We start from the raw sequence: 17,386 nt of genomic DNA on the forward strand, positions 1-17,386 counted from the left end.
AGTCTGTGGTCTTGAAGTCTGTGACTCCTGAAGTCTGAGACTCCTGAAGTCTGTGACTCCTGAAGTCTGTGGTCCTGAAGTCTGTGACTCCTGAAGTCTGTGACACCTGAAGTCTGAGACTCCTGAAGTCTGTGACTCCTGAAGTCTGAGACTCCTGAAGTCTGAGACTCCTGAAGTCTGAGACTCCTGAAGTCTGAGACTCCTGAAGTCTGTGACTCCTGAAGTCTGTGACACCTGAAGTCTGAGACTCCTGAAGTCTGTGACTCCTGAAGTCTGTGACACCTGAAGTCTGAGACTCCTGAAGTCTGTGACTCCTGAAGTCTGAGACTCCTGAAGTCTGTGACTCCTGAAGTCTGAGACTCCTGAAGTCTGTGACTCCTGAAGTCTGTGACACCTGAAGTCTGAGACTCCTGAAGTCTGAGACTCCTGAAGTCTGAGACTCCTGAAGTCTGAGACTCCTGAAGTCTGTGACTCCTGAAGTCTGTGACTCCTGAAGTCTGTGACTCCTGAAGTCTGTGACTCCTGAAGTCTGTGACTCCTGAAGTCTGTGACTCCTGAAGACTGAGACTCCTGAAGTCTGTGACTCCTGAAGTCTGAGACTCCTGAAGTCTGTGACTCCTGAAGTCTGTGACACCTGAAGTCTGAGACTCCTGAAGTCTGAGACTCCTGAAGTCTGAGACTCCTGAAGTCTGAGACTCCTGAAGTCTGTGACTCCTGAAGTCTGTGACTCCTGAAGTCTGTGACTCCTGAAGTCTGTGACTCCTGAAGTCTGTGACTCCTGAAGTCTGAGACTCCTGAAGACTGAGACTCCTGAAGTCTGTGGTCCTGAAGTCTGTGACTCCTGAAGTCTGTGACTCCTGAAGTCTTAGACTCCTGAAGTCTGTGGTCCTGAAGTCTGAGACTCCTGAAGTCTGAGACTCCTGAAGTCTGAGACTCCTGAAGTCTGTGGTCCTGAAGTCTGAGACTCCTGAAGTCTGTGGTCCTGAAGTCTGAGACTCCTGAAGTCTGAGACTCCTGAAGTCTGTGGTCCTGAAGTCTGTGACTCCTGAAGTCTGTGACTCCTGAAGTCTGAGACTCCTGAAGTCTGAGACTCCTGAAGTCTGTGGTCCTGAAGTCTGAGACTCCTGAAGTCTGAGACTCCTGAAGTCTGAGACTCCTGAAGTCTGTGGTCCTGAAGTCTGAGACTCCTGAAGTCTGTGGTCCTGAAGTCTGAGACTCCTGAAGTCTGTGGTCCTGAAGTCTGAGACTCCTGAAGTCTGTGGTCCTGAAGTCTGAGACTCCTGAAGTCTGTGGCTCCTGAAGTCTGACCCTGTGACTCCTGAAGTCTGTGACTCCTGAAGTCTGTGACTCCTGAAGTCTGAGACTCCTGAAGTCTGTGACTCCTGAAGTCTGTGACTCCTGAAGTCTGTGACACCTGAAGTCTGAGACTCCTGAAGTCTGTGACTCCTGAAGTCTGTGACTCCTGAAGTCTGTGACACCTGAAGTCTGAGACTCCTGAAGTCTGTGACTCCTGAAGTCTGTGGCTCCTGAAGTCTGACCCTGTGACTCCTGAAGTCTGTGACTCCTGAAGTCTGTGACTCCTGAAGTCTGAGACTCCTGAAGTCTGTGACTCCTGAAGTCTGAGACTCCTGAAGTCTGAGACTCCTGACCTCTGACCCCGTCCCGTGTCTGTTCCAGGGCCTGACCCGGATGTCCTTCCAGCCGTACAGTTTCAAACAGCTGCAGCAGATCATCAGCTCCAGACTCAACAAGATCAAGGCGTTTGAGGAGGACGCTCTGCAGCTGGTCTCCAGGAAGGTAAGTCCTGAAGCTTCATGAGGAACACCAGCACTTCTGACTCACACACAGAGGAACCAGAGACTTTTACATGAGTAGCAGCAAACTGGAGCTTCATCAGGAACACCAGCACTTCTGACTCACACACAGAGGAACCAGAGACTTTTACATGAGCAGCAGCAAACTGGAGCTTCATCAGGAACACCAGCACTTCTGACTCACACACAGAGGAACCAGAGACTTTTACACGAGCAGCAGCAAACTGGAGCTTCATCAGGAACACCAGCACTTCTGACTCACACACAGAGGAACCAGAGACTTTTACACGAGCAGCAGCAAACTGGAGCTTCATCAGGAACACCAGCACTTCTGACTCACACACAGAGGAACCAGAGACTTTTACACGTGCAGCAAACTGGAGCTTCATCAGGAACACCAGCACTTCTGACTCACACACAGAGGAACCAGAGACTTTTACATGAGCAGCAGCAAACTGGAGCTTCATCAGGAACACCAGCACTTCTGACTCACACACAGAGGAACCAGAGACTTTTACATGAGCAGCAGCAAACTGGAGCTTCATCAGGAACACCAACACTTCTGACTCACACACAGAGGAACCAGAGACTTTTACATGAGCAGCAAACTGGAGCTTCATCAGGAACACCAGCACTTCTGACTCACACACAGAGGAACCAGAGACTTTTACATGAGCAGCAGCAAACTGGAGCTTCATCAGGAACACCAGCACTTCTGACTCACACACAGAGGAACCAGAGACTTTTACATGAGCAGCAAACTGGAGCTTCATCAGGAACACCAGCACTTCTGACTCACACACAGAGGAACCAGATACTTTTACATGAGCAGCAAACTGGAGCTTCATCAGGAACACCAGCACTTCTGACTCACACACAGAGGAACCAGAGACTTTTACATGAGCAGCAAACTGGAGCTTCATCAGGAACACCAACACTTCTGACTCACACACAGAGGAACCAGAGACTTTTACATGAGCAGCAAACTGGAGCTTCATCAGGAACACCAGCACTTCTGACTCACACACAGAGGAACCAGAGACTTTTACATGAGCAGCAGCAAACTGGAGCTTCATCAGGAACACCAGCACTTCTGACTCACACACAGAGGAACCAGAGACTTTTACATGAGCAGCAGCAAACTGGAGCTTCATCAGGAACACCAACACTTCTGACTCACACACAGAGGAACCAGAGACTTTTACATGAGCAGCAGCAAACTGGAGCTTCATCAGGAACACCAACACTTCTGACTCACACACAGAGGAACCAGAGACTTTTACATGAGCAGCAAACTGGAGCTTCATCAGGAACACCAGCACTTCTGACTCACACACAGAGGAACCAGAGACTTTTACACGAGCAGCAAACTGGAGCTTCATCAGGAACACCAGCACTTCTGACTCACACACAGAGGAACCAGAGACTTTTACATGAGCAGCAAACTGGAGCTTCATCAGGAACACCAGCACTTCTGACTCACACACAGAGGAACCAGAGACTTTTACATGAGCAGCAGCAAACTGGAGCTTCATCAGGAACACCAGCACTTCTGACTCACACACAGAGGAACCAGAGACTTTTACATGAGCAGCAGCAAACTGGAGCTTCATCAGGAACACCAGCACTTCTGACTCACACACAGAGGAACCAGAGACTTTTACATGAGCAGCAAACTGGAGCTTCATCAGGAACACCAACACTTCTGACTCACACACAGAGGAACCAGAGACTTTTACATGAGCAGCAGCAAACTGGAGCTTCATCAGGAACACCAGCACTTCTGACTCACACACAGAGGAACCAGAGACTTTTACATGAGCAGCAAACTGGAGCTTCATCAGGAACACCAGCACTTCTGACTCACACACAGAGGAACCAGAGACTTTTACATGAGCAGCAGCAAACTGGAGCTTCATCAGGAACACCAGCACTTCTGACTCACACACAGAGGAACCAGAGACTTTTACATGAGCAGCAAACTGGAGCTTCATCAGGAACACCAGCACTTCTGACTCACACACAGAGGAACCAGAGACTTACATGAGCAGCAAACTGGAGCTTCATCAGGAACACCAACACTTCTGACTCACACACAGAGGAACCAGAGACTTTTACATGAGCAGCAGCAAACTGGAGCTTCATCAGGAACACCAGCACTTCTGACTCACACACAGAGGAACCAGAGACTTTTACATGAGCAGCAAACTGGAGCTTCATCAGGAACACCAGCACTTCTGACTCGCACACAGAGGAACCAGAGACTTTTACATGAGCAGCAGCAAACTGGAGCTTCATCAGGAACACCAGCACTTCTGACTCACACACAGAGGAACCAGAGACTTTTACATGAGCAGCAGCAAACTGGAGCTTCATCAGGAACACCAGCACTTCTGACTCACACACAGAGGAACCAGAGACTTTTACATGAGCAGCAGCAAACTGGAGCTTCATCAGGAACACCAGCACTTCTGACTCACACACAGAGGAACCAGAGACTTTTACACGAGCAGCAAACTGGAGCTTCATCAGGAACACCAGCACTTCTGACTCACACACAGAGGAACCAGAGACTTTTACATGAGCAGCAGCAAACTGGAGCTTCATCAGGAACACCAACACTTCTGACTCACACACAGAGGAACCAGAGACTTTTACATGAGCAGCAGCAAACTGGAGCTTCATCAGGAACACCAGCACTTCTGACTCACACACAGAGGAACCAGAGACTTTTACATGAGCAGCAGCAAACTGGAGCTTCATCAGGAACACCAACACTTCTGACTCACACACAGAGGAACCAGAGACTTTTACATGAGCAGCAGCAAACTGGAGCTTCATCAGGAACACCAGCACTTCTGACTCACACACAGAGGAACCAGAGACTTTTACATGAGCAGCAAACTGGAGCTTCATCAGGAACACCAGCACTTCTGACTCACACACAGAGGAACCAGAGACTTTTACATGAGCAGCAGCAAACTGGAGCTTCATCAGGAACACCAGCACTTCTGACTCACACACAGAGGAACCAGAGACTTTTACACGAGCAGCAAACTGGAGCTTCATCAGGAACACCAGCACTTCTGACTCACACACAGAGGAACCAGAGACTTTTACACGAGCAGCAAACTGGAGCTTCATCAGGAACACCAGCACTTCTGACTCACACACAGAGGAACCAGAGACTTTTACATTACGTTTAGTCTTGGTCCAGTCCAGGTTTAGTCCGTGTTTAGTCCAGGTTTAGTCCGTGTTTAGTCCGTGTTCTGAGTGTGTCCCGTGTGCTGCAGGTGGCGGCCCTGTCGGGGGACGCGCGCCGCTGTTTGGACATCTGTCGTCGGGCCACAGAGGTGTGTGAGGTGGGCGGGGCTCGCCTCGTGGACATCAGCCACGTCATGGAGGCGCTCGGAGAGATGTTCTCCTCCGCCTACGTCCACGCCATCAGGTAACTTTACCTTTAACTACGTCATCAGGTAACTTCCCCTTTAAAGGAATAGGCCACCGTTTTTACATACTGAGATATGTTCTTACCTAACCTTAGCCGAGTTAATATATCCCCGTCTGGTCTTTGTCCGTGCGCTCACACATACGCAGCCTCTCCCACATGTCACATAGCTCCAAAAAAGCTCACGATAGAAGCTACCAAGCTCTTCCACGTGTTCCCTATTTAAATAAAGTTACGTGAAGTGTTTTCATTCGAAGTATATTTACACAGAAATGTAGCATGTGGATTTTATAAGCAGATAAAAAGGGGGACTATATTGTGAGGCGTAATGATACAGGAGCACAGCGTCCGCGCAGTAACTCCTAAAGACTTCCCCGCTCACTTCCGTCATAGAGAAGCAGAAAATATATTTTGGGAAAGTGCTGCACATTCCTACCTCATGGTGGAGCTCCTGAGTCCTGTGTCGTCGTCCGGGGTGAGTTGTAAATCTGTGAAACATTACTACACTATATACTTTCTGCTTGTTATCACAGCCCGGCACGATGCACGTAAAAGGCATCGTTCACAAGTTATCCAGGCTTCTTCAACTGTTCTCTGCTGCTCTACAAGTCACGCAGCTTCTATTGACGGAAGTGAGCGGGGAAGTCTTTAGGAGTTACTGCGCGGACGCTGTGCTCCTGTGTCATTACGCCTCACAATATAGTCCCCCTTTTTATCTGCTTATAAAATCGACATGTTACATTTCTGTGTAAATATACTTGGCATGAAAACACTTCACGTAACTTTATTTAAATAGGGAACACGTGGAAGAGCTTGGTAGCTTCTATCGTGAGCTTTTTTGGAGCTATGTGACATGTGGGAGAGGCTGCGTATGTGTGAGCGCACGGACAAAGACCAGACGGGGATATATTAACTCGACTAAGGTTAGGTAAGAACATATCTCAGTATGGAAAAACGGTGGCCTATTCCTTTAACTACGTCATCAGGTAACTTCCCCTTACATTACAGATGTATCTCAGTATTTGTGGGACGTCCTCGATGACGATGATGAAGCCGTATTTTTACAAACATCAGAAATATGTAAAAATGTATTTTCTTACAAAAGAAAAAAACACCTTCCACAATTTTCTGCTTTGTTTTTTCTCTCACTCTCCATCCTCCAGTGTTGCCCTTTTTTCTCCATGTTTTATTCATTTATTTAATTTTCCACTTCCCAATTTTTGAAAGTCTTTTCCCGCCATTTTTAATTTTTCATTTGCCACAGAGTGTAATTCCCAAACTCATTTTTCACTGTTTTTGGAAAAATTTGACTCTATGACCAACCATAAGTTTTCCTCTTTATCCCATTTATTCCACTTTTTATTTTTTTTTAAATATGTTTCCACTTTGGGCCCAATTGTTTCTCCACCATTAAAAAAAGAAAAAATCAAATTTTTCCTCAATTCTTCCCCCTTTTCCTCCTTTTTTTCTCTTTTGCAATTTGTCCTTTTTTTTCTCAACAATTTTCCCACTTTTGTCCCGATTTTTCAAGTTTTTTTCCCACCTTTTTTTTTTCTGTTTTTAATATTTTTTCCACTTCTTCCCCCCATGTTTTTCCTACACTTTTGTTTCCCCTCCTCCTTTTTAACACAATTCATCCACTTTTTTGTCCCTCTATTTAAATGTATTTTCACATTTTCGCCACTTTCCCTTTAACTAAGTTTATCCAACACTTTAGAAACAAAGAGCAGATTTCAGACGTTATTAATTATAATTATAAGAGTTTAAAGGTGATAAAGGTTAATGCTGGACCTTAAAGGATGTTTTGTTTCAGGAGTGCGTCTCTTCAGGAGCAGCTGTTCCTCAGAGCCGTCATCGCCGAGTTCAGACGCCTGGGTCTGGAGGAGGCCACTTTCCAACAGGTGTGTGACCGTCCACCAGGGGGCGCTGGCGGAGCTTAGATTCAACCTGAGGAATATACATGAAACTGTACTTTAGATTAAACACGAGGGTTTTTACACACAAGGTTTTAGGAGAATTAGCTTGTTGCACAATGTGGCTACGCTAGTTCCTCTGAGCTGAAGTTGTGGGCGCTAGTACTTCCTGTTTGTATTCTTTTCCATTAAGATGAGCTCAGACCCGTTGGAATCATGGTGTTTCCTACAGTTCCTGGTAGACGATCACTTCCTGCAGGTTAACCAGTTGCTGCACAGAGTAAATATTTATGTTTATAAGGATCAGTGAGTTGAAGCTAAAGGCTAACATTAACTTCATGCATTAACCCCTTTACTCCCACCTGAACCGAGCACATTTTCTCCAGTTTGGCTTTACCCCAATCCAAAAGCTTCTGGAGAAAAAGGTGAGAAAATAGTGAAGGAACTGAGACGAAAACAATGGTGGAAATGTGACAAAAAAGTGACGCAAAATTTGACGCAAAATGACAAAAAATGACCAAAAAAATGAAAAAAAATGACAAAGAAATTTGACAAAAAATTGACAAAAAATTGACAAAAAATTGACAAAAAATGACCAAAAAAATGACAAAAAATGACCAAAAAAATGACAAAAAATGACCAAAAAAGGACAAAAAAATGACAAACAAAATGACAAAAAATGACAAAAAATGACAAAAAAATGACAAAGAAATTTGACAAAAAATTGGCAAAAAATTGACAAAAAATGACAAAAAATGACAAAAAATTGACAAAAAATGACAAAAAAAATGACAAAAAATGACAAAAAAATGACAAAAAATTGACAAAAAATTGACAAAAAATGACTAAAAATGACAAAATTTTTTAGTTGAAACCCCCCCCAAAAAAAGATGGAAAAAAATCTGATGACGTGACGAAAAAGATCCATTTAGATGAGTTTTGTAGATCTTAGCTTTCAAATGAGGCGTTACACTGGCCTACAGGATCTGGGTAAAGCCGAACTGGAGAAAATGCTCTCGGTTCAGGCGGGAGTTAAGAGGTTAAACATTTAAAATAGTGAGTTTATTCATTTCTTTCATAGCATGTTAGCCTTTAGCTTCAAGACAAACTATCGATCCTTCATGATCTCAGGCGTCTCCGATCTGAACTCATCAAGATTTCAACACACAGTAAATGATCATCTACCGGGAACTCACCGCCCACAACGTCATCTTTAGAAGATATGATGATTATTCCAGGAAAATAACACAGACAGGAAGTACTGGCGCTCACAGCTTCAGGTCAGAGGAACTAGCATAGCCATACGGTGCAACAGGGAGAAAACTGATTCAAATGAAAAGTGTAAAAATGGGATATAAAGTATTTTGTGAATGACGTTTAAATGTTGTTTTCTGCCGTGTGTGTGACTGAACCCGGCCCGTCTGTGCCGCAGGTGTTTGTGCAGCAGGTGGCGCTGTGCCGTGTGGAGGGTGTGGCCCCGGTGTCTGTGTCCGAGTCTCTGTCGGTCTGTCTGAGGCTGGGAGCACAGCGCCTCCTGCTGCTGGAGCCGAGCCGCTGCGACGTGTTACTGAGGGTCCGCCTCAACGTGAGCCAGGACGACGTTCTGTACGCGCTCAAGGACTAGACCAGGACTAGACCAGGACTAAACCAGGACTGAAGACCCACAGGAGCCAGGACTGAAGACCAGGACTGAGCCGCTGCGACGTGTTACTGAGGGTCCGCCTCAACGTGAGCCAGGACGACGTTCTGTACGCGCTCAAGGACTAGACCAGGACTAGACCAGGACTGAAGACCCACAGGAGCCAGGACTGAAGACCCACAGGAGCCAGGACTGAAGACCCACAGGAGCCAGGACTGAAGACCCACAGGAGCCAGGACTGAAGACCCACAGGAGCCAGGACGACGTTCTGTACGCGCTCAAGGACTAGACCAGGACTGAAGACCCTCAGGAGCCAGGACTAAAGTGGGACTAAAGTGGGACTAAAGTGGGACTAAAGTGGGACTAAAGTGGGACTAAAGTGGGACTAAAGTGGGACTAAAGTGGGACTAAAGTGGGACTAAAGTGGGACTAAAGTGGGACTAAAGTGGGACTACAGTTGGGCTACAGTTGGGCTACAGTTGGGCTACAGTTGGGACTCCACAGTGAGTCCGGCCCTAACACTAAGCCCTCAGTGACAGTTATTTTAGCACCATTTTAATGTTTGTTTTCCCGAGCGTTGTTTGTCACTGGGATCAGAGTTTTACCTGAAACATGTTTGTTTGTGTTTGGAAAGTCATTAAAGTCTTTTATCCTGAAGCGTCTCCTCCTCCTGCTCTTCCAGCTCAGAACCTTCCAGATGTTCCTCCAGATGTTCCTCCTGAACTTACCTTCCTGTCTTTGTAAAAACACTGAGGGGTCAAAGTGACCTGGAGCACACAGAGGAGGACCACCTGCCCCTGTGCTGTCCCTGAACGCGTTCATATTTTGGCTGAACGTGAACTGAGCGCTCAGTGTTACTGCCTGATGAACGACACCATGAACGCGTTCATTCTGGTGTCTGTGAACGGCATTTCCCGTTCTATTTACGTTTGTTCATTATGGAGCCAGATTTCTTATATCAGTGAATAATAAACCCGCCGCACCGTCAGAGTTTACCAGCGGCTCTAAACTCTGACGGGTCCACGGTGTAGCTCCGCCCCCGCGTCTGAGGCCTGACTGTGTCCAGGTCTGTGGGGGTGACTCTGCTGTTTATGGCCCTGGCACAGGCCCTGCACCGGTAACCAGCGGGTCCACACGGTGCCGCAGCAGCCACAGAGTGAGGCTACGAAGCGAGTCTCCCTTGTGTAACGTCTGTGGCTCCGCGTTGCCGCTCATTTGCATAAAGACACAATGTGGAGTTTTTTAACTTCAAATGAGCTCCTAAAACAATCTTATCTTTTCTTATCACATGATTAATTTACCAAATTAACACAAATGCAATTGAATATTTGTAGCTTCATTTTCCACTAAGAATTTACCAATTAAACTTAAAATAATAAAAAATAACATAAAATATGATTAGCAAAGATTTCCTAAATCCACTCCTATAACAGTGCCAGGCTGACTGAGCTTTAACACTAAGTGAGGACATAATGTTTCTGACTCGTGGCTGAAGTCAACTTGGCAAAAATGCATCTCAAAATACTCCAGATTGTTGCTTTAAGATATGGAATATAATAATATTTCTCTGAGAGGGGAAATATACTTCTCACCTTTTTCACCCCTGACCTGTTTTCATTCAGCTGTGGTGCATCCAGACCACCAGCAGAGGGCGCTGTGACACAGGGATTGTAACACGTTCTGTTATTAAAGGTTCAAATGTAATAAAATGTTCACTCTGTTTTGAACTTGATGAACTGATATTTGTGAAAACTTATTGAATCGAGGCCTGAGATCATTACAAGGAAACCAGGACGGTCACACGGAACAGCAGACGAGGCGAAAACAGCTGCAGCTCAGACACTTTACATTCTTACTGTATTCTTGAACAGGCAGGTTTTTATACATTTAAACTGCTTAACAGTCGCACATTCTTTTAGCTTTTCCTCCAGTTTATTCCATCATTTTACACCACAGACTGTTTTTTGTTGAATCTACTTTTGGGTATTTAAATTACTTAAATAATATGCACCATCTCTATCTTTGAACTTATCTGAACATTTTCTGGGAGCACTTTTTGCTTTAAAAATGACTGTCCTAAATGTGACTAAATCCTCAAGTTTCAGAATGTGGTTTGTATGAAATAAAGGGTTTGTTTGCTCTCCGTAAACAACCCTTGTGTACTATTCTTTCTCTAAGATAAAGGTAGTAAAGTCGTCTTATATGTGTTTCCCCAAATCTCACAACAATAAGTCAGATATGGAAGAATCGTTGTATTATACAGGGTGTTCTATGATCCAGTATACTTCTTGTTTTACTTAAAATTCCAATACACACCAATACGACCCCCACCCCCAGAAATGTGTTCAAACATACTTGCTCTATTATAGTATTATTGATTTTTACATTTACTTCGGGTGTTTCTTTACAGTTTCCAAAGATCATTAGTTTTGTTTTGCTTAGGTTTAAGGACAGCTTGTTCAGCTCAAACCATTGTTTCAGTTTATTCATTTCTGACGTGATCAGACTTTGCAGCTGCAGCACATTTTCACTAGAACGTAGTATGTATATATATATATATATATATATATATATATATATATATATATATATACTGGTGTCATCCACAAAGAGGAAACATTTGAAGAATCTAGAAACTTTAACAATATCATGAATATACAATAGGAATAAATCAGGCGCTCTTACTGAACCTGGTGTTCGTCACAGCTTAACTCCAGATAATGATTTGTAACGACCAATCTGAACAAACTGTGGCCTGTTCCTTAAATAACTCGTAACCCAATCTAGACTAATTCCCCTGATGCCATATCTTAGGTTAGGTTAATTTATTTGTACTCGTGGGTAAACTCGTCTTGCGATTCTGAGAACTAGTCGACACATTAAACACATTATACAAAGATAAAACATCACATATTTAAATATAAAGCTTGTAAGTCCAGACACTAACAGGATGTGCCTCAGAAACAACTGAAGTTTAAGCCACTGGACAGAAACAAAGATAAAAAGCCGTGTCAGGGGTGATTTGATCCCGACTTGTTCATAAAGGAAAGGGCGGCGGGAACAAAGCTTTTCTTAAAACTGTTTGTGTGGCTCATTGGCATCAAAAACCCAGACGGAAGCATCGAAACTCTGACTGCAAAGGATGCTCAGTGTCTTTACGAGGCTTCGTCCTCTCGAACTGTCTGTCCTGCAGAAAGTCCAGACTGGTCTGAGGCCGAGGACTTTACTTTGTTTCTAACAGAGGAGCTCCCGTACCAGGCACCAGGCAGAGCTCGGGTCGCTTCCATCAACGCCCGATAGAAAAGTGTCATCACAGTTTGATCTACATGAAAGAAGGACAGTTTCCGAAGACAATACAGTCGCTGGTGACCCTTTTTACAAACAGCAGCACCAAGACACCTGCAGGACTCCACACACTCCTCTTTATATATGTTACAGCATGTGGGAGAATCGATGATCAGATCTTTTGTTTTTGCAACGTTCAAGAGAAGATCAGACTCATCTCACCATTTGACAATATCTTTGGAGTTTGCCATATCGAATATTATGATCAGTAGTGTCAAATGCCTTTCTGAGGTGAATAAATACACCAGCTGCAGTCTGTTTATGGTCAATGCACTCTGTTATGTCTTCTCTTAATTCCGTTGATCTCTGTGTCTGAAACCAGACTGACTGTTGGTGAGAACACGCTGGCTTTCTATGAAGTCTTTTAGAAAACAGTTTTCTAATATTTTAGAGAACTGTGGTAATATAGAAGTTGGTCTGTAATTGGTGTGATTGTGATTATCCCGTTTTTAAATAACGGCATGACCTTCATTTTGCTCAGAAACTGTCCTGAGCAAAGAGACCGGTGAAAGATGTGAGTTTCCCTGATGACCTTCCTGACCGTCACCAGGTCTAAATCATTCAGTTATGTTTTATTCTTACAATCATGCACTGTTTCTGAGACTTCTTCAGCTGCAGGGCTTAGAAACATGGAAGATTTGATGGTTTCCTCAGATTGGAAGATCATGGTTTCTTTAGGAGACACGATTTTACTGCCAACATTTATAAAGACTTTGTTGAAACCGTTGAGCACTGTGTTCATGTTATACTTTTGTCTCATCAGTGAAGTCGTTTGGATAAACATTAGCCTCCATTTATTTCCAATGATATCGTTTAATAAGTATTTTTTGTATTGTTCCTATAGTTGTGAATCGTTCATTATTGTCGTCCTTTTAACACTTCCACATAACTTTGTTCAGCTTATTACTATAGGTCTGATATTTATGCTCTTTCTCCAAAGATCTGCATTTCATGTATCGCTTATACAACACATTTTTATTTATACATGACTTAATGAGCCTTTGTCAAACATGGGCTTTGTATTTTCTTCTTATAAATCCTACATTTAGAAACAGGGCAGTTTTGATCAAATAAACAGGTAAATACTCATGTGCTGAATCAGGGTCATTAGGACCAGGACTTCTTCCCACTTTTCATTCTGTAAATCATTTTTAATTGATCAATAGCTGCCTCTGATTTTATGCGCACATTTTTAAGATAATAATATAATAAATCCACACTGATAAACGGTGAATGCTTATATGGCCGTAAAGCAGAGCTCTCACAGTACAACTCTCTGTGACATTAGTAATGATATGATCAATGAACGTTGCAGTACTTGTATTAATTCTACTTGGTTTGGTGATTTTGGTAATAAACCCATGCGATACTTTGCATTATTAAACTCCTCAGCTGACTTTACTCACTTAATAAATCAACATTATCATCTCCACAAAGAGACATTTGTTTTGTCGAGTTTTCTATCCACTCAGTGAAGACTTCGACGTTCGATCCCGGTGTTCTGTGTATACATATATACAACTGTATATATGTATATACAACTGTATATATGTATATACAACTGTATATACATATATACAGTTGTATATATTCCATAGTACAGATCACCCGCTCCGTCTCTCCTGCAGCTCAGCTCAGTCAGGTCTGATCCTGCAGTCAGGTCAGAAGGTTTGAAAGAAGTTTCACACATTCCTTGATTTTGTGGAAATTGTCATAAAAACTTCTACAGTTAAAGTGTTTAATGGAGACACTTCCTTCAGCTGGGATTGATTTACTGAACTCCTCTGAGGAGTAATAACAATTATCATTGAAATTCACAGATAAATGATTATCAGGATCAATGTTTGCTTCTGAGTCAGTGCCTTTATAGTCCGTATGTGATGCACCAAATGATGATGTGTTGATGACATCATGTAATGTCCAAACAGACACAGTAATCACTGGTGTCATTACTGGAGCTGCAATATTTGTGTCCATGGTTTCACCTCGTGTGTCCATGAGTGTCTTTATTGGATTGTTCCAGCTCCTCCAGGCTCCTCATCAGGAGGACTGTGGCTCCTCCAGGCTCCTCATCAGGAGGACTGTGGCTCCTCCAGGCTCCTCATCAGGAGGACTGTGGCTCCTCCAGGCTCCTCATCAGGAGGACTGTGGCTCCTCCAGGCTCCTCATCAGGAGGACTGTGGCTCCTCCAGGCTCCTCATCAGGAGGACTGTGGCTCCTCCAGGCTCCTCATCAGGAGGACTGTGGCTCCTCCAGGCTCCTCATCAGGAGGACTGTGGCTCCTCCAGGCTCCTCATCAGGAGGACTGTGGCTCCTCCAGGCTCCTCATCAGGAGAACTTTAGCTCCTCCAGGCTCCTCATCAGGAGAACTTTAGCTCCTCCAGGCTCCTCATCAGGAGAACTTTAGCTCCTCCAGGCTCCTCATCAGGAGAACTTTAGCTCCTCCAGGCTCCTCATCAGGAGAACTGTGGCTCCTCCAGGCTCCTCATCAGGAGAACTTTAGCTCCTCCAGGCTCCTCATCAGGAGAACTTTAGCTCCTCCAGGCTCCTCATCAGGAGGACTGTGGCTCCTCCAGGCTCCTCATCAGGAGGACTGTGGCTCCTCCAGGCTCCTCATCAGGAGGACTGTGGCTCCTCCAGGCTCCTCATCAGGAGGACTGTGGCTCCTCCAGGCTCCTCATCAGGAGAACTTTAGCTCCTCCAGGCTCCTCATCAGGAGGACTTTAGCTCCTCCAGGCTCCTCATCAGGAGGACTTTAGCTCCTCCAGGCTCCTCATCAGGAGAACTTTAGCTCCTCCAGGCTCCTCATCAGGAGAACTTTAGCTCCTCCAGGCTCCTCATCAGGAGGACTTTAGCTCCTCCAGGCTCCTCATCAGGAGGACTTTAGCTCCTCCAGGCTCCTCATCAGGAGGACTTTAGCTCCTCCAGGCTCCTCATCAGGAGGACTGTGGCTTCTTCTGTCGAGTCACCGCTGAGTTTCATGAAGATTTTGCAGCTTTGTGTTTTTTTCTGTTTTCTCTGTAGTCGCGTCAGATGTTCATTTAAATAAACATTATTATTATTATTATTATTATTATTATTATTATTATTATTATTATTATTATTATTATTATTATTATTATTATCATTATTATTTGTACTATTGTTATTTTTACTATTGTTATTATAATAAACCAGCTTAAACTGGTTCCGCTGGTTTCAGGTTTTTTTCCAGGGAGTTTTTGTGTTTTTGTGTTTGTTTTCCCTGAAGCTTTACTAGAGTTACTGCCTTTGCAGGAGTTATGACATAATACACCTGTGTACCTGACCCCGCCCCCTCTGAGCCCCGCCCCCTCTGAGCCCCGCCCCCTCTGAGCCCCGCCCCTGCAGGTGAAGGGGGCGGGGCTCAGGGGGCTCAGGTGCAGACTCTCCTCAGACTGAACTGACTTTCCTCCGGACCAGACGCTGCAGCTTCAGGTGAGACTTTTCCATCTTTAACCTCAGACCGTCCGGCTTTACCCAAATCTACAAACCTCAGGCACGAACCGTCCGGCTTTACCCAAATCTACAAACCTCAGGCATGAACCGTCCGGCTTTACCCAAATCTACAAACCTCAGGCATGAACCGTCCGGCTTTACCCAAATCTACAAACCTCAGGCACGAACCGTCCGGCTTTACCCAAATCTACAAACCTCAGGCATGAACCGTCCGGCTTTACCCAAATCCAAAAGCAGAAACTGTGGCAAAAGAGCAACAAAAAACACGCCGGAAAAACAACAATAACGACTAAAAAGGATAAAAAACAGGACAACAAAGCTACATCAGTTCTGTAGTTCTTAGCTTTCAAAACGAGGCTGTAAAGCTGTAGATTTGGGTAAAGCTGAACTGGAGGAAATGCACTGGGTGAAAGTTAGAGGTTAAACCTGAGTCTCGTCGTCCTTTGTTACAAACTGACTCGGAGCGAAAACAAAACGTGTTTATCGTTAAAACGACTGGAATGAAGTAACATGAGATTCAGGATCTGAAAAAACACCAGAGTTTGTTTTTAAATGAAGTTTTTTACATCTACACAGCCCTGGAAGTGACAGCAAAACATTGTGGGGATGAAAAAAAAAAAGGTTTTTACACAAAAAATGATCTCGGGGTAAAAAAAAATAGAATAAAAATCTATATGTTTAACCTCTTAACCCCCGCCTGAACCGAGAGGATCTTTGTCCTCACGTCATCACACTTTTTTCCCATCATTTTTGTGTTGGATATTCAACTCTTTTTTGTAACTTTTTCGTCATTTTTTGTCAATTTTTTTGTCCAATTTTTGTCTTTTTTTTTTATGACATTTTTGTGTTTTTTTGTGTCATTTTTGCCACTTTTTCATCAATTTTTTGTCACATTTCCATCATTGTTTTCGTCTCAGTTCTGCCGTTATTTTCTCACCTTTTTTCCAGAAGCTTTTGGATTGGGGTAAAGCCAAACTGGAGAAAATGTGCTTGGTTCAGGTGGGAGTTAAGGGTTAAGAAATACAATATATATATGTATAGTTAAAAAAAAAGAGTCCCCCGGGATGCTTCTCTCTCCCCCTGAGATCATGTGTGGTGTTGTGGGTCTGACGTCGCCTCCAGGGCTCTGGAAAAGCTCAAAGTCTGATCATTATGAACAGTTTGTTTCTCGTGAGGAAACTTCAGACCTGAGTTTCATCTGAGCTTCGGGACAGTTTTTGTTTCGTGTGAATAAAAGACGGTCACCAAAGGCGTTAACTGAGCACATTTTCTCCAGCTCAGCTTTACCCAAATCTACTGTAGGCCAGTGTGACGCCACATTTGAAAGCTAAGTGCTTCTGTCGTGCTGTCACTTTTTCACCACCGTTTTGTTGCTCTTTGTGTTTTGGCTTTTAGATTAGAGTAAAGCCAAACTGGAGAAGATGGTCGGTTTAAGGCGGGGCTTAAGAGGTTAAAACCGTCCGGACTGTCTCTGTCAGACCTGGACTGTCTCTGTCAGACCTGGACTGTCTCTGTCAGACCCGGACTGTCTCTGTCAGACCTGGACTGTCTCTGTCAGACCCGGACTGTCTCTGTCAGACCTGGACTGTCTCTGTCAGACCTGGACTGTCTCTGTCAGACCTGGACTGTCTCAGACTCTCGTGTTTGATGCTCTCAGGGTTGTTTTCGTTCCTGTGAAGCTCAGGCAGGACAGAATGTCTCTGGTCCGTCCAGACTCGGCTCTTCCTCCTCTCGGACTCGACTGTTGCTT

The 17,386-nt window shown here is 44.4% G+C and overlaps 3 protein-coding genes across 3 annotated transcripts in view; all 3 read left to right on the forward strand.

Moving 5' to 3' along the window:
• Positions 1-8,799, forward strand: part of orc1 (origin recognition complex, subunit 1) — a gene marked incomplete at its 3' end in the record, with an annotated part of 51,576 nt that extends 42,777 nt beyond the window's left edge. The window contains exons 16-19 of the mRNA XM_079558739.1: positions 1,678-1,797; positions 5,108-5,262; positions 7,076-7,163; positions 8,608-8,799. Of these exons, the coding sequence (XP_079414865.1) occupies positions 1,678-1,797; positions 5,108-5,262; positions 7,076-7,163; positions 8,608-8,799 (555 nt within the window). The remainder of the gene's footprint in view (positions 1-1,677; positions 1,798-5,107; positions 5,263-7,075; positions 7,164-8,607) is intronic.
• The window catches only part of LOC306964897 (NACHT, LRR and PYD domains-containing protein 14-like), a 318,924-nt gene that overhangs the window by 220,334 nt on the left and 81,204 nt on the right, over positions 1-17,386 (forward strand). The gene's annotated exons all lie outside the window — the stretch shown is intronic.
• tspan1 (tetraspanin 1) overlaps positions 15,605-17,386 on the forward strand; it is a 46,089-nt gene continuing 44,307 nt past the window's right edge. The window contains exon 1 of the mRNA XM_079557722.1: positions 15,605-15,615. The gene's annotated coding sequence lies outside the window, so the exon portion shown is untranslated. The remainder of the gene's footprint in view (positions 15,616-17,386) is intronic.

The sequence above is a fragment of the Gobius niger genome, assembly GCF_951799975.1.
Source record: "Gobius niger genome assembly, chromosome: 6".
NCBI lineage: Eukaryota > Metazoa > Chordata > Actinopteri > Gobiiformes > Gobiidae > Gobius > Gobius niger.